Source organism: Callorhinus ursinus, unplaced genomic scaffold (genome assembly GCF_003265705.2).
Source record: "Callorhinus ursinus isolate GAN/ISIS: 27379988/994484 unplaced genomic scaffold, GSC_fseal_2.0 scaffold27, whole genome shotgun sequence".
Lineage (NCBI taxonomy): Eukaryota > Metazoa > Chordata > Mammalia > Carnivora > Otariidae > Callorhinus > Callorhinus ursinus.
The window spans coordinates 5,412,595-5,435,401 of record NW_027397089.1 but is presented as its reverse complement, the minus strand read 5'-3'; the positions used below and the strand labels follow the sequence as shown (position 1 = coordinate 5,435,401).

At 41.7% G+C, this 22,807-nt stretch overlaps 1 protein-coding gene across 3 annotated transcripts in view; it reads right to left on the bottom strand.

Moving 5' to 3' along the window:
• The window catches only part of TMTC1 (transmembrane O-mannosyltransferase targeting cadherins 1), a 281,565-nt gene that overhangs the window by 28,266 nt on the left and 230,492 nt on the right, over positions 1-22,807 (bottom strand). For all 3 annotated transcript variants that reach the window (XM_073877756.1, XM_073877758.1, XM_073877757.1), the window contains one exon: positions 7,371-7,479. In XM_073877756.1, coding sequence (XP_073733857.1) covers positions 7,371-7,479 — 109 coding nt within the window. The remainder of the gene's footprint in view (positions 1-7,370; positions 7,480-22,807) is intronic.

Below are 22,807 nucleotides of genomic sequence, written 5' to 3'. Positions count from 1 at the left end.
CAGGGCACCTGGGTGGCTCAGTCGTTAAGCGTCTGCCTTCGGCTCAGGTCATGATCCCAGGGTCCTGGGATCGAGTCCTGCATTGGGCTCCCTGCTCAGCAGGAAGCCTGCTTCTCCCTCTCCCACTCCCCCTGCTTGTGTTCCCTCTCTGGCTGTGTCTCTCTCTGTCAAATAAATAAATAAATTCTAAAAAAAAAAAAAAGAAATGATTCAAAATATTGTTTTAAAAAAGCTGTAAGAAAGGAAAAGTTCACTGCTCCCCTCACACACAAACGCGCATGCACACATGAACCCAAATGACCAAAAGTTGGGGTATTATTATATAAATTACAGTGTATAATTTTGATAACTAGTAAGTAGCTATTAAAATGATATTTATGATGGCTGTCTATGAAAACAGGTATAATATGTATAATTTAATAGCAAGTGAAAAGAATAGGATACAAATTACATGTGAATATAAGTATGAAAACAAAATAAGTATATTGAAAGACTTGCAGGATATTAAAAAATAGTATTTGTTGTTTCCAGATATTATATTATTAATGAAAGGTATATTTTATCTTCCCTGACTTTTCCATATTTTTCATTTACATTTTCATATTACTTGTGTAATTGAAAAGGAACATGGAAGCCGAACTCATTTCCTCCCTTCCTAAAATCTCCCTCCTCCTTGGCTTCCCCATGGCATTCTGTGGCCATGTGTCTTCTCAACGTTAGGTGCTCAGCCCTGGAATTTTTAATTTTCTATTTTCTTTTCCCTTCAGCCTTCACATACAAACAGTTCCTACATACAAAGGGATTCTTTTTCCACAATAACGTCTGTCCATTCCCACACTTTGTTCCAGAAAGGGGGCTCTCCACTACTCCCACCAGAATGCATTTAAAAGTCACCTCAAAATACTCCATGTGATTTTCTCCCTCTCAGGTTTTGAAATTCTTTCCTTCGACACTTGCCTTTGCTTCTTATTATCTATCAATTTCAAATTGGGGCTCCACGGCGGGCCTTAAAAGGCTCTCGTGTAATGCCTTTTCAACTTATTAACTCATTTTTCAAATTTTCCCCTCCTCAAATTCTCTACTGTGCCCCAACAGAATTACTTTTTGCCTCTGGGTTCCAACAGAGCGATGAACAAAATGTTAGTCCCAGGCAAATCCTAAAAGGGATTACTACACTCGTAGTTTTACTGGCAGTGAGGATGGGAAATGGTGTCAACAGACAGCAGTATGCTTTCAGGAAGAACAAGGCATAGCAATTGAACCCTGTTGCTGTTGGTGGTGTTTTGTTTTTTTTTTTCTTAGATTTTATTTATTTGTCAGAGAGAGAGAGAGAGAGAGAGATAGCACGGGGGGGGGGGGGGAGAGGCAGAGGGAGAAGCAGACTTCCCACTGAGCAGGGAGCCTGATGTGGGACTCCATCCCAAGACCCCAGGATCGTGACCTGAGCCGAAGGCAGATGCTTAACGACTGAGCCACCCAGGCACCCCATTGTTGTTTTTTTTCTAATAGAATCACATCCTCCAATCAGGGGAAGGATTTCAGCAGGTTTCTGACAAAGTGCCTCACAACATCCTCATAGATAAGATGAGGTGAGCTAGATGATAGTATGATTTGTAAATGAATCAAAAATTAAATAACTGTACCTAAAGAGTCTCGGGTAAAAGAGAGGTCAGCCTGGAGAGAAGATCCTACAGACACAATGCAGGTCTCTGCAAGATTTTTTTTTTATCGAAAACATAAATAAGTAACTAGAAGCTATTCTTATTCAATTTGCCAAGTGAAATATCTGGAAAGGGTAGTTAATATAAAGAATGGCAGAAAAAAGGACTAAAAAGTCCTAGAACATCTGAAATTTCAGGCTGATCATCAAGAATTTGAAATTAAATATAGATAAAGATGAAACCTTTCATCCAGGTTATAAAAACATGCCTGCAAAATGGGTGAGGCCTGCATTAACAAATGTTCACATTTTATAGGGATTTCAGTTGACTGTATCTCCAATGTGAGCCAGTGCATCATGTGGATGCCAAACAACCAGTCTCATTCATTTTAGGGCGACATTTAGTAGACACCCAGGATGTCAAGCCAGGGAAGTATTTCTATTCCATCCTGAACTTGCTGAACTACAGTTCAGTATGGGGAGCCATACTGTCATAGAGTGGACCACCCAGAGGCCATGCAAAGCAACATGATCAGAGGCAAAGAATCTGGAAATCAGGGTAAAAGAGAAACGAGGTGAAAGAAAAGGGGTTAGCTTAGAAAAGGGGTGATTAGGGAAGTGATAACACAGCTGTGCTCAACAAGCTCTCTGTTAGACCAAGCTCAAAGGAAGCCAATTATAGGATGACCGACTTTAGCTCAGTGTAGGACACAATTTTCTATCATTAGATTGGCCCACACCCACAGTACGCATGGGCCACGTGACACTGGAAGATGACCTGCTATGTGAAGGGCTGGTTTCACAAGTGTGTTACAGAGTGAAGAAGGTTTACAGTCATTGCTTTGATATACTCTGGGAGTCTGAAATTCTGGAAAGCTATTAAATAAGCTTGTGCCACCAAAAAACGAATCCACTTACTACCAAAGGATGTTAAGCTGGGTGGATATCTCTCTACCAGTTTCTTTGTGCCTTGCTTGTGCCTCTGAAGCACTATTTTATTATTGAAGAATTCAAAACATGAAGACAAGCTGTTGAAAGTCAGAGAGGAAAGGCAACCTTGAGTTATGCCCAACAGCTATTCTGTCTCTTTGATGTTAAAAATCAATTGCCCAAGGAGCAAAGGAGAAAACCTTTCAATCACATTCTTAGATCTCATAGCATTTTACATTCGAACCTAGAGCAGGAAAGTCTGGCAAAAAAAAAAAAAGTGACCCTTGTATGGGAGGAAAGATCATGATCGTAGTCATTCTTTGTTCTTCTTAAAAATTGTTCATAACTTCAACCACATGACATGCAATGACTTTACTCCAATTTACCACTGTGGTTCACGAAAATTAAATTTATCATACAATTGATTTTAAATAAGGCATCTAACATATTTTAAACATGACAGAGGAAAACATATATATGTTGTCCTTTTTAAACTTCCACTTTCTATAAAATGTGTTAATAGCAAGATACTGCAGAATGGACTGAAATACATTTCAAGATCACAGAACATCTTAATCATCTTTAGAGCAGTAACTTTTTGTCAACTTGGAGCTCATGAATTTAGAAAGAAAACACAACTGAAGAGCAGACATTGATGAAGGCTATTCACTTTTCACAATATTAACATGTTAATGCTTTATTTGTACAGAAACAATAGCACTAATTACAGTGGAACCTTACAGCATTCAATGAAATATTCGTAAGCACTAAGGGCATGTATACTGATGAGCACTGAGTAATGCACAGAATTGTTCAATGGCTCTACCAAGCTAATATAACAGTGTATGTTAATTACACTTGCATTAAAAAAATGGTAAAAACCAATTCAATAGCACTTAGTTGACATGAAAGAAGATAATTTCAGACACTCTTAAAATGTTAGTGCCATAGAGGCAGTAAAGATAATTTAGAATATTTATCAATTTTCAAATTTGGAAACTGAGGCTCAGAGAGGTAAAGTACTCCTTACCCAAGTCTGGGCAGCTGGTTAACTATGGAGGAAGGTCTAGAACCAGGTCTCCTAGCTCCCTGTCAAATGCTCTTAATATCACACTACAGAGTACCTGAATCCCAAAGCAAATCAAATCCAGGCATGCTGTATGAATGACTGCATCATACAGTGACCTGTCCTAAGCCCTAGAAAAGAAATGGGCATAGAAAGAAGACACTGCTTTTCTTAAAGAAACTTACAGTCTTGTGAAGAAAACAAACCTGAAAAATTGTTTAAGTTGTAGTTTCAGATCTTAATTCAAGAAATAAAAATATGTGACTATTTTGCATGTTGATGTGTGTTCCCATAAAAATTAGGGGAGCTCTGAGGAAACATGACTCCTATGAGAAGGGGAGACGGAGAAATGTCGGGGGAGGAAATGGGAGTTGAATTGGATCTTGCAAACTGGGGAGGATTTGTAAGGGGAGAAAGAAAAGACGGCATTTTAGGAAGATGGAACTGTGTGAACAGATACACATTCTACTTGTATCTGTAAAGAGCTCTGCAAAACAACATACTATGTTATCACTCGTATTAGGTAAGTGATACTGTCGCTTAGTGTAAGGGCGATTTTCATCAAGAAGAGCATTAAATGTTTATTATCTGTCCTGGTGAACTGGGAAAAAGATAGGATCTGGGAACAATGAATGCAATGCTTTATTTACAGCTGACCCTTGAACAACGTGGGTTTGAACTGCGCAGGTCCACTTATACACAGGCTTTTTTTCAATAAGCACAGCGCAGCACTGTAAATTTATCTTCTCTTACTATTTTCTTAATAACATCTTCTTTCTCTAGCTTCCTTGATTGTGAGACTACAGTATATAATACATATAATACACAAAATATATGCTAATCAACTGTTTATGTTATCAGTAAGGCATCCAGTCAACAGTAGGCTGTTAGTTACATTTTGGGGGAGTCCATATGTGGATTTCTGATTGCACAGATGGTCAGCACCCCTACCCCCCACATTGTTCAAGGGTCAACTGTATTTGCTTGCTTATACCTCATAATTCCACAAAGAAATTGAGGTAGCTTTAAAAATTGGAAATAAACTAAGGAAAATGATAAGCCCAGGAATAAAAGCAGCACCCACAGAAAAGCAGACTATACAGTCCAGATGGCTGTTAGTCAGAGGTGGGGGCCAGAGGGATGGAAATAGAGTTGACCCTTTTTAAGGATTTACAAGATTTTTCCTGCGTTAGATTAAAAATAAGGCAAAAAGCTTGCAATTCAGAAGAAGTGGAGCATTTCCTAATACTGAGATGAGAGAAATTTCTCGTGAGTCCTCATAAAGGAGCCACTGAATGATGCAGTAGGTGCTGTCCTTAACCCCACCCACCCCTGAGTCTATAGTTATGAAGAGTAATTTCACATGGTGGTCCTCATACTGCCACTCAGTGTAGGACAAACACATCACATTTAGGTATGACCATTTACAAAACAGTGTGGCCCACACGCTTGGTCCTCCCATAATAGAAGAGGAAAATTTAGACTATGTACTGGATTGGAGGGACTATATATTCTTCAGTTCATATGGATTCATTTATTCACTCAAAATTTATTGATTGCATACAACGTGACAGACTTGGGAATATAGCCATGAATAGAAGGGATGGTCATGCTCGTGAGTTAAATATTCTAGTGGTGGGAGAAGGATCATAGACAAACATATGTCAGGGGTGCGTGGGTGGCTCAGTCATTTAAACGTCTGCCTTTGGCTCAGGTCATGATCCCGGAGTCCTGGGATCGAGTCCCACATTGGGCTCCCTGCTCAGCGGGGAGTCTGCTTCTCCCTCTACGCACCACCCCCTGCCCCCAGCTCATGCTCTCTCTCTCAAATAAATAAAATCTTAAAAAAAAAAAAAAGTATGTTAGATGATGATAAATGCTATTGGGAAAAATAAGGCAGGACAAGGTGCGAGAGAACACGATGGGCGGTGTGAGGTTGGTAGTTAGAAAGGGTAATCACAGACAAGCCCTCTGATGGGGTCATGTTTGTGCAGAAACCAGCATGATAGGAGGAAGGACACTCTAAGACGTCTGGGAGAGAAGTGCTGCAGGCAAAGGGAACAGTTAGTGCAAAAGCCCCAGGAGAGAAACATGCTTGGCATGTCTGAGTAATGGCACGACACCCAGCCAGGCAGAGGCAGGGGAAAGGTCTTATGAAAATGAACGAAACAGGAGGAGGTGAGAAAAAGGAACAATGGCAGAGTCAATCTTTGCTTCAGAAATCTCCTATTGTGCCTGTTTCAACACAAGCCAGAGGTAGTTGAGGATGGCCAGTGTATACCATAGAACACGACCATCCTTCTGTCAGCTTAACCACTGTGCTAAAACATGCCCTGAAATCACCCACCACAGGCATGGGCTTTTGTCTAAAGCCCAACTACACTATATGGAGAATATTAGAGCATGAAAACTAAGCATATAATTTCTGACACTTAAATATCCACAGAAAGTTCTAAATTGGCTTCCTGGTGAAACCTCCAAAGTTTTTTGAATGCAAATCGCACCTTTATGTAACTCACATGCAGTATCAAATCATTCATTACATTTAAGCCAACGGAATGCTACAGGGCACCTTTTGAAGGTGTTGACTTTGATTTTAAAAGACAATCTGGCAATTGTGTGATAGGAGAATCCACTGTCTATTGAAGGCACTTATGTGTGTCAATAAAACAGTATCATCAATTTAGAGAAGACCATTTATGTTTGTTTCCCCTTAGCAGGCGACATGCATCCAGAATGCTGAAAAATAGTATCCGATCATTTAGACACAAGCGAAGAGAAGGAGTGGAATAAAAAATATCCCTTTATGCCATGAGAAATGTTGTCTCTTCGGAGCCTGTTCTATAAGACTCATGTGATCTTTTAACAGGTACTGAGACACAGGATCTATTAAGATTATCAATAATTGGGGGCTCCTGGGTGGCTCAGTCGTTAAGCGTCTGCCTTTGGCTCAGGTCATGATCCCAGGGTCCTGGGATCGAGCCCCGCATTGGGCTCCCTGCTCAGCGGGAAGCCTGCTTCTCCCTCTCCCACTCCCTCTGCTTGTGTTCCCTCTCTTGCTGTCTCTCTCTCTCTGTCAAATAAATAAATAAAATCTTAAAAAATAAAAAAAGATTATCAATAATTGGTTGCATATTGAATTTGGAGATCTGACTTCATCCGCAATTCCCCAGAAAAAATGTAAGTAAACAGCAATAAAATTAGCAAATATTGTGTATTGTTCATTCATTTATTTAAATTTAATTTAAAAATTTTTTAAATTTTTTTAAAAATATTTTATTTATTTGAGAGAGAAGCACAGAGGGAGTGTGACAGGGAGAAGCAGACTCCCCACTGGGCAGAGAGCCTGATGTGGGGCTCAATCCCAGGACCCTAAGATCATGACCTGAGCCAAAGGCAGACGCTTAACCGACTGAGCCACCCAGGTGTCCCTTGTGTATTGTTCTTGACAGATTCTGCCTCAAAGTGACACAGAATACACCGATGACCTCTAATGGACCATCTTTGTCTAAAGGCTACTTTCACTACACCGGGAATTTTGGAGTAAGAAAGCTACGCTTGTAATTTCTGGCAAGAAGGAAACTGACATAGAGATTGGTTGTCCAATATGAGTCTATAAATTGAACCATCAGTACCAAAATCTGGATAATATTAATATATACATTCAATAGTAAAAATTTTTAAAAATCTGTGAAGTTCAAAGGACACAATTACCTGCTCAGCCAACAATGAAGCTAAGCTAGAATACGCATCTGCAAACTCGGGACCATATTTAATGGAGTCCTTCAGTAAGGAGATAGCCTCTTCCTTTTTCTCCTGGGACCTAGAGATTATAAAGAGGGGGAAAAAAACAACACCTTTTAATAACACTTTGTTTCAATCCTCTGATTGACATTGAAATCTCATTTCTTTTAGCAAAGATAACCTGATTCCCTCTGGATTTCACTGCAAATGAATTAAACTAGATTGTCTCAAGGTGCCAACAGTTTCTGTCTCTGAATTCTCAGGGGAAAGAGATGTAAATGATGCTGCAGTTTATTCACTGATTTTTCTACCTTCTCTTTCCTGCTATGCACTTTCTTGAGAGCTTTCTTTAGTATTTTAGAAGTTTGTTAACCAGAAACCTTGACACTCAGAGGAGCAATTGTGGAGGCATCAGTGGGAGCTGGTTTACAATGATGTGGAAGATGAGCTGAAGCCCTGGAGTACTAGTTGGACCCCCACAGGCTGGGCTCCGAACAGAGGCTAAGCCACCTCTCAGGGACAAGACAGCCAAACTGCTCACGTTAATCTTGGCTTTTATACCTAAGAGGCATCCATTTATACATAATATGTGAAGTTAGGAAATACTGTGACTACTGGCTGGCAAAGAATGATCGGCAATTTTATCATATTTTTATTGAAAATCTGGGCTGGTTCTGTTTTCTTCATTTTAGTCTTCTCCTGAAGGTGATTATTTCAGGTTCAGAGAGGACTCAAGGTCCCAAAGTTATTACCAGTATTTTGGGTGGCAGTTCTCTTTCCTGCTAGTGCCATGAGGGAAGCACTAGGTCATTATCTTGATATATCAATAGTTTTGAAGCCAAAAATATACACTGGCAGTGACCAATTTTGCTACTAATACAATTTCACAAACACCGACCACTTGCTAAGTGCTAGACATTGTAATTGGTAAAAGAACTGGAATGAAAAACCAGAATCCCTGAACTATAGCGAGCACAGAGCCTAAGGGTTCCCCCACCTTTACTGGGTACCAATATAGGATTGGGTGCTTCTGTTTTCACTATTTAGGGTCAACGATCATTTATTCAGCAATGTACCTTATGCTCTGGTAAATTTTCACATAACAGTATTAATTTTCACAACAATCCCATGCAGCAGGTGTTCATTGCCTATCATATTCATTTTTCTAATGAGAAAATCTGGATTTCAGAAAAGCTGAGTGACTCATCAGGTTGGTATAACCAGTCTTCTGGGTCAAGAGCCAGTGCTCCTCCATCACACCATATCTGCTTCTTCTAACTACTACTTAGAAACCCACCTCTTATAACCATCAAGGTGTTGTGTGTGTGTGATGCATGGACCAGTATCATCAACCTCACCAGGAATTTAGAAATGCAGAGCCTCCAGCCCCATCCAGGCCTCCTGAATCGAACCCTACATTTTAAAAAGATTCTCTGGTAATTTGTGTACACACTGAGATTTCAGCAGAATTGCTCCATAAATTAGCCAAGGCAGCTCAGTGTAGCTCCTGCTGCAAACCCGCCATGGCTTCGGTCTCTGTATGAGGAAGATCTGGAGAAGGAAAACTAATACTGACTCCATGAGTTTGAGCTCCAGGTGCTAGAAGCAGCATGCTGCAAGGCAATTTTACCTGGAAAAGAGTCTTCTATCACAGACCTTGAAAACAAAAAAATCGTGTTTCCTGCACAGGCTTTGCATTCAACGGTTCAATTTAGCCAACATCTATCATTGGTCTACGACGTGTTAGCTATTTCTTAAGGGAGGTGGCTGTCCACGCTACCCTCTTCTTACTGGGGGTGAGCTCACTCCTACTGGGCTCCTCTTGATGCACAGTCCAGCCCTTGAGAGCAAGGTGTAACACCTGTGTGCTTCACTGGATTATTTTTGGGATGTGGCTTGAAAGTTGCAGGGTTCTAAGACATGTGCATCACAGCTCTCTTAGTGATGCTTTTTTTTTTTTTTTTACTGATTCATTCATTTAGTCAACAAACATTTAAAGAGTGTCTGTAAGACTCTACATAAGTCCACTATGTTCACATACTCCTGGGTTTCTAAACTAAAATACACCTTGAAGTACTTCTTCCATGGGCACATGTAAATGAAAGCTTATTTTTTTTAATCCTGGTAATTTGACTATTGATTTCATGGTTAGCAGGATTCTTCCTCCAAGGATTTCATAAATCTTTTGTTTTTTTTAAGATTTATTTATTTTAGAAGGGGAGGGGCAGAAGGAGAGGGAGAGAGAGTCTCCCCAGGCAGGGGGCTCAACCTCACGACCCTCAGACCATAACCCGAGCTGAAACCAAGAGTCAGACGCTTAACCAACTGCGCCACCCAGGCTCCCCTCCTTTATTAACGTTAATTTGGAAATCCTCCCAAAATCCACAAGAAGATTCGGACTTAGGAAATTAAGGCTGAAGGTTAAGTCCCTCAGGATATAACATGAGCTTGGATATTCTTCAAAATCAGCAGAAAAAACCCCCACAACAATCTGATAGAAAGGATTTAGTGATTTTCATTTGTCATGGCTCACATCAGTTAGAATGGCAACTTAAACCTTTTATATATGAATTCAGTGAGATTAATTACCACTTAATGCAGTCTAGGAATCTAAACACTTGAGGCTATCTATTAACATTCATAAGACACAGTGGAAAAGTTAGCAACAAAGTTATTCACAGGGAACTTAATTCTTTATGAAAAACTCTATCTCTATTAATCTCTTGAGGGATGGACACATTTTCAGAAAAACAGCTCACCATGTAATTTTGTTAGTATAGGAGTATTGCAAAATGCAAAGACAAGACATTTCCTCTTGTCTCTGCACTCTTGGATGATTCTGCTTTTCCCTGGGAGCCTTTGAGAGTCATTAGACACCAACAGGTATCAGGCACATGCCACCTTAACACATATTTTAAAATGTTTTTTTACAAAAGCCTAAGAAACTCATAAGCAGTAATTTTGTTGTTTCTGAAAGGGAGAGAAATCGTGGGAAGAGACAGTTCCTCTGTCGTGTCTCCTTTGCTCAGCCTTTGGTGGGAGCTTATGAAATAGATGTGGTTTTGACATAATAACTTAGAGCAGATAATTCATCTCCACAGGACCTTCTTTGGTCATATAGTACCGTGATTACCACGTGAGCATTGAACTTCATTTCAACCTGATTTTGGTTTCAGAGGCATCCCTTTTCATATCCACATTACAGCCCATGTTTCTCTACTAATTTTCTCATAACAATTAAAAATTGGCAGCAATATTCCTGCAATTCTCTTGACTAGACTGCTCCTTGCTCAGTTTTGCTTGCTCACACCGTCGTTCCCAACTTGTTTCTAGTTCCCTCTGTCTTCTCTTACTACATGCAGACAATTGACAGGTACATTTTTTCTAGAGCACTGCCTTCAACACGGTCTTTTATATAAAAATCTTCATTAAGGCCCGGCTGCATACAGATAGACTGTTTAAAACCTTCCATAAAGTGGTTCTGAGCAACATTCCAAACATGACCAGGTACCCACGGGTCCAGCCAGACTGCGTGGCCTTTGGCATTTATCCTACAGAACCTAAGAGATCACGGATCCCACTGCTTTTCTACCCTCAGTGTACTTAAAATCACTTCAGGTGCTTTTAAAAAAGACCTTGGTATTCCTAGGCCAGACCTCATAATAGGAAATTCTCCATGTGAGTATGACAGCCATTCAGAATTGATAATTATGGGTATAATTCATCCTCCTCGATTTACAGCTGGAGGAAATGAGACTCTGAGGACCTCGGCGATTTGCCCTGGTCCATGCAAGAAGGCCGGCCTCACGGAGGTCTTGTGCCTCTCAGCCGGGCATCCGTGCCAAGCCGCTTCACAGACGGCTTTCCCCTCCTCTCTGTCCCGACTCACCAGCTCAAAGCATGATCCCGCATCAGACCTCCTAAATACATAACAAAAGTGGAAAACAGAGATATGTTCTCTTTCTTATATGTTGGTTTTCTTCCTGCATCTCTGTAAGGAAAAAAGACGGCGGAGTAATGGCCGTCCGGAAGCCCTGTTCTGGCCTCCAAAGGGGCAGCTGCCCTTTGTTCTTCAGCTCAACATTCCAGAGTATCTGGGCTCCAGCTCACTCTTCTTCTCCAAGGCCCCAGCGCAGCACAGAGGGGCCCCTGCCCCTGCCTCGCGGAGGGGGCACGTCCCTCCACCCGTGAGCAAGCAAGCATCGACGCTTCCCGTTTCCCAGTAGCTGTTTGTTGGACACTTACTCTCTGCTAAGGACACAGTAAGTGATTCTTTGGCATTCTTTATTTTAATTCTCTTTAAGTATAATGGATTAGGCGTAATTACTGCCATTTTTAAGATTTAGATGACAATACCGGCAACCAACACCCGAATAAAAATAGATTTCGAGAGCTAAGGGATGTGCGCCCAGCACACAGCTACTGTGACACCAGCATTCTCATCTAGAACTTCGAATCTGTCTCGTTCCACGCGCCGGCCACACTCAGCACGTCTGCGTTCACTCTCTTAAATGTGAGGCGCTCTGAGACCTCCTTCATAGGCAAGACCCATGTCTTACTAATCTTCTTTTATCCCAGTGATCTGTACATAGTAGAAATTCAATAATTTTAGTAAAGTGACCTGTACATAGTAGAAATTCAGTAATTGCTAAATTAATTTAAAAAACAAACAAACATGACTTTACTATTCTTATTCCTAATCTCTGTAAATCTTAAATAAGCATTTCAGTATCCTAATCGAGTTAGAGGTAGGTAATATTATCATCCATTTTATATCTCCATTTCTACAGCTCTTTCAGTATTATAGAAGTAATCCTAAGGAAGACAGAAGCATCCTAACCTTTAGAATCATAAGAAAATGACAAGTATAGTTTTTATTTATTGAGCACGTCCTACTTACCAGGTACCGCTAAAGCAGTTTCTCTACCTTAACTCTGCATAGTAGTTAGAAGCACAAACTCAAAACCCAGAAGGACTGGCTTCAAATTCTACTTCTACCCTTTACTAGTTGTGTCTCTTGAGGCAAATTATCAGGTACACAGTAGGTACTATATATGTTTTGGCTTTTATTAGCTTGTTCAATGTTTCCAAAATCACCCATTAAAACCTATCTCCCTCTTTTTTTAAATTAATTTTTTAAAACAAGGAGAGTGTAGTGTTTTTGAAATTTTTTCAAAAGTAATATACTTTCAGGGCACCTGCATGGCTCAGTCGGTTAAGCACCTGACTCAATTTTGGCTCAGGTCATGATCTCAGTCGAGCCCAACGTCAGGCTCTGCAATCAGCATGGAGTCTGCTTGAGGTTCTTTGTCTCTCTCTCTCTCTCTGCCCCTCCCCTGCTCACTCTTTCTCTCTCAAATAAATAAATAAATAAAATCTTTTTAAAGAAAGTAATATACTTCCACATTTCAAATTAATTATTCACAAAAAATTAAAGCTAGACATGAGTGATTTTTTTTCTCTGATACCATAATGATTTTTTTAAAAAGATTTTATTTATTTGATAGAGAGAGAACATGAGCAGGAGGGTGGGGCAGAGGGAGAGAAAGAGGGACAAGTAGACTCCCCACTGAGCATGGAGCCTGACGTGGGGCTCAATCCCAGGACGCTAGGATCATGACCTGAGCTGAAGGCAGACGCTTAACCGACTGAGCCACCCAGGTGCCCTAGATTTTTAATACAATTTAAATCATCATTAAATACACAAATGAATACGTTGCACTAAATGTAAAATCACACCCCTAACAAACAAGTCGTTACCCCTGGAAACCTCATTCTATGGCAAACACCCAGCTGACAAAGCCAAAATGGCAGACTCATAGTTCAGAATCCACTCAGCTGATGTCAGAACCACATAAAGGAGAGGGTCTGCATTTTTAGGGTTGATTGCTAAAGGTGAATATTTGGGCAAGAAAAAAATCAAGAGCAATTTTGAACCTTTTCTTCAGTGAAGCCAGGAAAGCTTCTTAGAAAAGAGAGGTTTAGGCAGTTATCTCCATGTGAAAAGATATTTAAAAAAAAAAAAGGCAGAAAATTTCAAATAGACATTATAAAATTTCTTAATAATGGTAATTACTATGCTCTGACAGTATAAATCACCCCTGGGCCAGCATTAGACAGTATTAAAACTTCCTAATACATTCATTTTGGATCTATCATAAGCAATTTGGGAAAATCAGAAGCCCATTTTTAATGTAAGCCCCATCTATAGAAGGCTATTCTGTTAGCCATTTACACTAAATTGACAGGTCAGTTCAAAAGGGAGAAAAATAGGAGAATAACATTTGCATCTGAATTGACCAAGCCTGTGATTGAGCTAACTCCACAGGTTATTTCTCTGAATAACACAGAAAATGTTTGCACTAAGTAGCCCATAACTGGTGAATAAATTGATAAAAATCAAACCTCAGCATATCCCCCATGGACAAACACCTTCAGCCAGAAGTCAGAGAAGGGAACATTCTGAATCCTTTTGGAAACTCATGTCACACTAAGGGCTTCAGAGCTTCTGTTGCGGGTTCAACCAGCATTGGTGGAACCATTAGGGATCCCTGGGTAGGTGACAGGAGCAGGTAAAAGTAAAACTGTCCCAGCGTGATAATATTTATTGCCTCTCAGCATCCTGCATTTCCTTATTCTCCAAATAAGGAAACATCAAGTGACTGCAGCAGCTGATGACCAATGATCCTTCCTGGCCTAAAATACTTTGTCCTCACTTTCCCCCAAGATTAATTGTCCTCAAATGTTAGTGCTTAAGAATCACTGGGTGTTTGATAAAATGCAGAATCCCAGGCCTCCTAAGATTCAATAGGTCTGGGGTAGGGCCCAGGAATCATTATTCTTAATTAAGTCCCTCAGGTGATTCTGTTGGGGTGGACTTGAGCGTATGCTTCAGGAAACTCTGCCCTGGTTCTGTGTGGGATTTGCCCACTCTACTGATCCTGGGTCTAAGGCTAAATAGAAGAGGATGATGAAAGCCAAAAAATGAAAGAAGACTCCCTGGGCCAATCGGAGCCAAAAGGACAGTCACAGTGGCCAGTTGATTTGGCCGGATGATGGGGAGGCCGGGAGGGGGGCGGAGTGGAGGGGACACTGAGAAAGACCGCTGTTGGAAGAGGCCGTTTTCTCTCTCTCTGGACGCCTCTACTCTGCATCCAAGTCTTAGAGCCCATGTCATCCGTGCGGGCATCACAGCATAAATAAAAATCTCCGAATATTCGGCAAGAAAAACTCTACTCTCTCAAGTTCCCCCCAGGAACTTCCAAAAGGCTAAAAGTCCCGAGAAGGGCTTCCTGGGGCCAATAACATCTTCATCATTGATTTCATGAGGGAAACATTAAGTAGAAATTAGAGCTTGCTCATAATGTGCAAATTTTGCCATTAAACCTTTGTAGCTTCCCAGGGAATTTTCCCTTTGGTTATACAGCAGTGGGGCTGTTTTTCTTGTGTGGTAAGTAAAAATGTTTGCATCAACTCACTTTCCTGGCTCTATCTCAATGACAGATATTTAGCGAAAGCAAATAAGGCTTCACCATATTTTCTTTTAGTAATTAAGGACCTGTTAAGTTTGTCAATTTAGAAAACTTTTTGGATTCCTGTCTAAAATCTCATGACACATTCATTTAAACTAAAAGCAGATGCTTGCTTTGAAAAAGTATTGACATTTTGGGAGAATTTAGGAAATGCCAGCAACAGAAATAAATGGATTTGGCAATCCACTTGGCAACAGTAAAATTTCCCATTAACCACAGTGTGAACTTGGGAGTGCTGGGGAGCTCCCCTAGTTATGATTCCATTCTTGGGAGTGTTTTATTGTTTTTGGGTCCCAAAATGATGTCTCTCACAAAGGAAAAAGATTATGATTTTTTTTTTGGGGGGGGGGGGAGGGGGACACATAGATTTTACCAGCTCTTCTTAAAAATTGAATTGTGAGAGTCAAATTGTAAATATCTGACAGATGATCTTTTCAGAACACACATTTTTCTATGGCTCTTGGCTCTACTCTTTCTCCTGTATAAAAAAAGAAGAAAATTGGATCGGACTTTGTGTAGCCTCTTTTATGTTCAAGTTTACTGAGCACATCCCTGGGCAATGCAGTGGAAACATAGCATCGGGTTTACTGGTGTTCACACTAGTTGTGCTGCTTGACTTTTCACGAAGTCACACAGGAAAAGTGTCTGGAGAGCAGATTCATATTATGGGGTGATGAAGAATGCATTTTTTTTTTCAATTCAAAACTATAATCAGTATAGTTAGCATTAAGAGAGTAGATGACCTAGACCTCACACCCTCCCCCAACACAGGTGGGTCTGCAGGATCAGAGTGAGGTCACTGCAGCCATAACGGGAGGCAGCTGGGGTGCCCACCCTGTGCGCTGCGAGGGGTCAAGCTTTGGTTGTCTTTAACACCCCTGTCCCCAGCTGAAAACTGAGGAGCAGAATGGTAGAAAGTTTTGGGGCCGGCTAGTTACAGGCGGCAGAGATGCAGACACGGCTCACAAAAGACCTCACACAGGAGCTGGCCCAGAGCGGGTCCTGAGGAAATAGTCCCTCCCGTTTCACTCCTTATTTATTTATTTGAGAGAGAGCTAGAGCGAGAGTGAGAGAGAGAGAGCAGAGAGGGAGAGGGAGAAGCAGATTCCCTGCTGAGCAGGGAGCCCGAGGCGGGGCTCCATCCGAGAACCTGGAGGTACGACCTGAGCCAAATGCAGACACTTAACCCACTGAGCCACCCAGGCGCCCCTGTTTCACTCCTTTAGAAGGCTCCTGATGTCTTCATCAACTCAATGAGGTCACTGCCCCGAACCCCGGCAGCAGGATGCTTGCCAACCCCCCCGCCCCCGCCCACGGCCTCGCTCCTGCACATCGGAAGCCAGCTCTGTGCCTTGAGTGCAAGGAGGTGAGTGGGGAGTGAAGGGAAATTGTCCCGAGCCAGCATCACTTCAAAGCTCATGCAAATATTTATGCTAAGCCCTTCCATGGTTTGAAGGAAAGCACAGAAACTGTGCTCCCAGTTTGGAACCTGGAGGAGAAGGCAGCTGAGAAGAGCCTGATGTAGCCAGCATTCATTTACCCCATAGGTAAAGGGTCCCTGGGATGATGCAGTGGGATGGGCACATGCCTGGCTTTAGGCTCAGGCTGATCGCTGTCAAAATCCCAGCTCTGCCCTCATGAGCTGTAGGACTTGGGATTAGATGTTCCCCCACAGGTGCCTCGGTAGCCAAATCTATTGAATGCGTACGTTAATCTCTACCCTCCAGGTTCCTGCAAGGGTGGGAAAAAATGCACGCAGGCGGTATGCTTAGCAGATTGATGCACGGGACAAGGCAATGAATGTTACCTCCACTCGCCCCTTTCCCACTCTCCAGCCAGATTCCCATCTGGAATTTCCATCAGAAGCCTCACTGACTAATTTTGTGGCAAAAACAGAATGCTGTCCCAGTGCAACTATTACATCTGAAAAGTGACTTTTAAGTTCTTTTCTGGTCTTCCACTTCAGCTAAGGGATTAGAAACATGGGAGTCATACTTAAAACCATAGATTCTTGCAATTAGATGTATGGGATCACCTCGTCCCATCCCTTATTTCAAAAAGGAGGAAACTGAGTCTCAAGGAGGCTGAATATTGCCTGGAGCTGTTTAACTGCAGGGCTAGAAAATGCATTATCTACTTCTGATTCATTATTAATTTTATACCAAGAAGCTGAGCTTCAAATTGGAAGTGGGAAATTATGTCCCTGGGCTAATAACTAATCATAGCTAAAACTTATTTCATCTTTATCGGGGGCTAGGTCCTACGTTAAGTACTTATAGGCATTCTCATGTGTAGTACTCATGAAAACAAGTTACTAGTATTATTTCACTTTCTAAGTGAGTAATTGGAGGCGTTGCAAAATAAAATTGTTTTCCCAAGGTCACACACTACAACATGGTAGAACTGAGATCCAAACTTACTAAGTTCTTCTACAGCTCCTGGTCCTGAGGAGAGACACAGAGATGGTGTGACAGCAAGAAGTAACAGGGAAATGCTGGCTACGGAGGTCCCACTTGATAGAGCTAACTGCTCACAACCCTCCCTTCCCTGCCCGGTTCCCAGTCTGTAATAGGAGAGGGATGGTGCCTATCCTCTGACCACTCTGAGTGGGCAGCTGTATGAGGCACGAGGAAGGGCTTTGTAATTCATCATGCAGGTGTCAGCTATTAGTGTGCTAGTTACTCATTGGAGAAGAGGAGGCAGAAAGGTTTGAGGGCAGAGAGCCCCGCCATGCTGTCCAGCAGACAGGCGGTACAGCGTGAAGGCAAGCGCCAGGCTGGGTCCACGGGGAAGGGGAAGGTGGGAGGAAGACTTCAAGGCAAGCTTCACATCCCCACAGTGCTTCCCAGCACACAGCCTGCAGACCACAGGCAAGCATGGGCCAGAGGCAACGTGGAGAACTTGGATATTCCTCTTTCTGCCCTTCCTGTTGCTCCTCCTGGCCTACACAGAGCTAAAAATAGATCTGAAAGCCTGACGATCTTTAACAACTTAGATTCCAAATTTAGTCTCTGTATCGGGGCAACACTGATCGACTGGACTTAAGATAAAAAGTTGAGAAGCTTGGTCCCCTAAAGTAAGCTAATGCATGCAAGAAGAAATTCCCAATGGTGACCCTCATTTCTCTCTCTTTTTTTAAATTTTATTTTATTATGTTATGCTAGTCACCATACAGTACATCATTAGTTTTTGATGTGGTGTTCCATGATTCATTGTTTGCCTGTAACACCTAGTGCTCCATTCAGTATGTGCCCTCTTTAATACCCATCACCAGGCTAACCCATCCCTCCACCCCCCTCCCCTCTAGAACCCTCAGTTTGTTTCTCAGAGTCCATAGTCTCTCATGGTTCATCTCCCCCTCCGATTTCCCCCCCTTTATTTTTCCCTTCCTACTATCTTCTTTTTGTTTGTTTTTATTTTAATTCTGGTTAGTGAACAACCAGTGTTATATTAGTTTCAGGTGTACAATATAGTGATTCAACACTTCCTTGTTCATTTCTCTTATTCTTATAATTGACTGTACCTTCTTCTTTTTTTTAAGATTTTATTTATTTGATAGAGAGAGAGACAGCCAGAGAGGGAACACAAGCAGGGGGAGTGGAAGAGGGAGAAGCAGGCTTCCCACAGAACAGGGAGCCTGATGCGGGGCTCAATCCCAGGACCCCGGAATCATGACCTGAGCCGAAGGCAGAGGCTTAACGACTGAGCCATCCAGGTGCCCCTGACTTGTACCTTCTTTAAGCTATGTCTCCAGTCAAGAGTTGCTCCAAGTCAGAGCCCAGCACAGGATCTTAAGGAGACCGGACTGCAAATGGAGCCAGGGAAACTTAAGGGAGCTTAAGGACAAGGGGGTGGGGGATAATTTTCAGGACAGGGGAGACCACTGAACACTCTTGTATTTGACAAAGCGGTCTGGCCTGTTTAATAATCCTCTGTCAGAAATATATATGCAGGGAGAGAAAAAACATTCCAATCCTTCAAGAGAATATAAACAAAACCTAGGGTCCCTTCAAGTTTGCTCTCCCTCACGGTACTTCCCGTGCGGCTGCCTCCCGACCTCACCAGGGTTTACTGCAGCCATCACCGCAAAAGAAGGGATTGAGAAAAGCGACCAGTCCTTGCAAACCCTACTATAGGTTTAAAACAACTCACTCATGCTCAATTCATTAGCAATCACAGCATGGATGAATAGAGTTTCGGTAGGGAAGAGATACTTAAAAATATCTTAACAATTAGCAATCTGTGTATACACAAGTAACTCTCAAATCTTGAGAAAATAGGTAAACATTCTCATCCTTTCCCAGATAATCCAGTTTGGTACAAACACGGAACAGAAGATAAAAATGCAAATGAGGAGCGCCTGGGTGGCTCCCGTCCGTTAAGTGTCAGACTCTTGATTTCGGCTCAGGTCATGATCTCAGGGTCCTGAGATCGAGCCCTGGGTCCAACTCCACACTGGCTGTGGAGCCTGCTTAAGATTCTTTCTCCTTCTCCCTCTGCCCCTCCCCCACTCCTCTCAAAAAAAAATGATGCAAATGAAACCATATTTTAGAAGAGTTCTTACTTTAAAACCTTTGTAATATTCTCTCCAATGAAGCTTGCAGGCTTGTGTTTCACCTACACGGGCAAGTGGTCAGTGTGGCTGTGGGTCAGGGTATACACAGCATGGGAGAGTGGTGGAAAAGAGAGGAAAGTCCTAAATGCTGAGACATTTGGACTCCATGTGTGTATGGAACGGACAATCAGTGACATTCTCAGGTGCCCCTCAATTTATAGGGAGGGTGGAAGAAGAAGAGATGTTGGAAATAAAAGAAAAAACGACGTTATAAGACAGGCAACAAAATAAAGAGCATCAAAAGCAGGAGGAGCTCAACAGTGTCGTATTCTTCGCTTCAGAGGACATCCGGGGAATGAGCGCTGAATGAACAGGTGAGGAGGAAGGAGAAACACCAAATGCTAACCATTCTTGCCGATTTGATGGGAGACATTTCAGAAGGAGTTAGAACAACTTGAGGGAATAGCTGAAATGAGAAAGATCATCTAGGGGAACCTGGGGTATACAGAAATTTGTGGAATGGGAAAAATCTGAAGACCTAAGAGGAGCCCACAATACTGGATAGGGGAAGAGGGCAGAAATAGAATCAAGAATACATATGGGTTTTATACTAATGCCTACTCATGACTAAAATATAAAAGACTGACAATACCAAATGTTAGGGTGTGAAGCACATGGATCTCTTACCATTGTTGATGGGAGGGAGAGTGGTACAATTACTTTGAAGAACAGCGTGGCAGTCTCTTAAAATATTAAAGATACATTTAGCCACAATTCTACTCCTAGATATTAACCTAAGAAAAATAAGCATACAAAGACTGGGACATGAACAGTCACAACATTAATATTCATAATAAACCTATAAAGAAACCAAGTATTCACCCACAGGAAAATGGATAAACAAATTGCAGTGTATTTACACGATGGAATACTACTCAGCAATAAAAGAAATGTAACATGTAACCACAGGAGTAAGACTCAAAACAGAATGCTGAGCAAAAATATCCAAATGCCAAAAATGTGCATAGTAAATAATCACCTTTAAATGAAGTTCTAACACAGGCTAAACTAATTTATGGTGGAAAGAATCAGAACAATGATTGCCTCAAGGGAAGGGGAAATTACTGGCAAGAGGCATACGGGGTGTTTCTGGAGTGATGGAAATGTCCTATGTTATTTGCGGGGTAATTACAAGAGTATATAGAATTGTCAAAACCCAGATTTGTGCATTTTTTCCATGTCACTTATGCCTCAACCTGAAAAAACGAACAAACAATGCATAAACACGATGTATGCACTGGCCGTGTTAAGGAGGCAAGACAATTCTTCCTTCCATGGAAGAGCAAAAGAAGGGGGGGAGTCTGTGAACATGCAGGAAATTTTGAGGTAGGAAGAAGGGAAGCTGCAAAAATTGACCTTGACTGACTTGAATATTCTTAGTAAAAGTAAGGGGTGATGCTATATTCTGGGTGTGTGTATGGGCACTAAGGAGGGGAAGAAGGAAAAGAACAAAATATTTGGAAGATACTCTAAGACCATAAGGAATGAATCTTTAACAGCTTTAACCCCTGATCCTGTTTTGTTTCATAAGGCTCTCTTCAGAGTTTTGTTAGGGTCCCCCTCAACTTAGATTTCTGTTTTTCATCCCCAACACTTGACAGATTGGATGAGGGTCTAGAGCATACATTCCTAACAGAGGTGAAAATTGCTTCTTGGAGTGGAGCTGTGCCGTGAAAATAAGATTAGATTACATATAAAAAATAAAACTAGATACAACAACGGTTTGTGGTCTCCCAAAGCTCAATGCTATTTAACAAATCTTATTCTTGAGTATTTATTGGGGAAGGAGGTATGTAGGAAAAAATGCTTAAAAGGCTCCTAGGGGGAGGGTGGGGGGCTGATAATGAAAAGGAGTTGAGAAATACTGGTCTAGGGAAAGCAAAATGCAAGCAGTGGGGGACCTTGAGCTGGGGGCCTGGTCAGGCAAGTAAATGATGGTCAAGGTGTGCAAGAGTCTAAGCTGATGTCACATGCATTAGTGAAAGGGATAAATTAGAGATGGGATTATAAATTATGAACATAAAAATCAAAGAGCACAGAGACTGTAACACTGGTGAAGAGCAGGGTGGGCAGGAATGAGGGGAATCACACTGGTCATGGAAGGCCTATCAATACTAAGGTCTTAGAAAAAGACAACTGAGCATGGAGAGGAGCTAGGAGGTGGCAGGTCATCATCAAAGGGTCAGCAGGAATGACAGAGGGGAAAGGGAAGGGTGGGCAGAGGTAAGAGGTTAAGGTCAAAGAGGAACATCAGAATTAGGGTGGTAGAGAAGAAAAAGGTCTGCACAAAAAGCCTGTGTCCTGGCTATGTTGGTGGGTGCCCCAAACAGAGCAGAACTGGAGGGTCCCTGGGTGAAGTTGGCAGAGGAACTGGGCGACTGATTCAAGTTGGGGAGGGGCTGTAATGGGATTGAGACTACAGATAAATAAGGTTGGAAGTACCCTGAATACCAGCAGGTCACCACAGGGGTGGGGGCAAGGAGTGAGATTTCCCTGCAAGGGGAGAGTGCAGAACTTGCCCACACAAAGCTGACATCCTCATGTGGTAGGAAGGAGCGCAAAAAGCTTTTCTTTATCCAGTGGGTTAACATTTCGGATTCTCTGAGGCTTCAGTTGAAAAGCAGAGAAGAGAAGAACTACTATCTTGAATGTATCAATTCGTTTTTATAAACTAAAAGGTGGTGGAGCTAGTGCCAGAGCTAGAAAGAAATTTAATCCCAAACATTCATTTCAAAGATAATGCTCACCCTTCTTTCCATGTCCTTTTCTTTTTTAGGATTTAATTTTCTAAAGGATCAGACTACAGAATGTACTTTGCTTTTGAAATTCTTCTATACAGTTCAATTATCGGACATCCCACTTCACTTTCTCTCGTAGTTTGATTATAATATTTATTGTAATACCCATATAACACCCATATCCTATCATGTGAACAGAAGGGAGTTTTGGCAATGAGGGAGGTATGATGTAATTCTGCCAGAGGTTCTTTCCATATTCTGTTTCAGTAGCAAACACTAGCAACTCTTTTACCCAAGCAGTCACAAAAATATTTTCCCATGCCCTGAATTTACATATTCGATTATATTCTCTTGAGCCATCAGGGACTTCTGCTCTTTCCATCCATAAAAAGTTTATGCTAATCTTGCCTATTTTCTTTTACATTTTAGGTTCTAAGCAAAGCCAACAATAATTAATATAAATTAAGAATGCTGGCATGGAAAGCTGTTCCTTATCAATCTGTCACACGGTAAATATGCTGC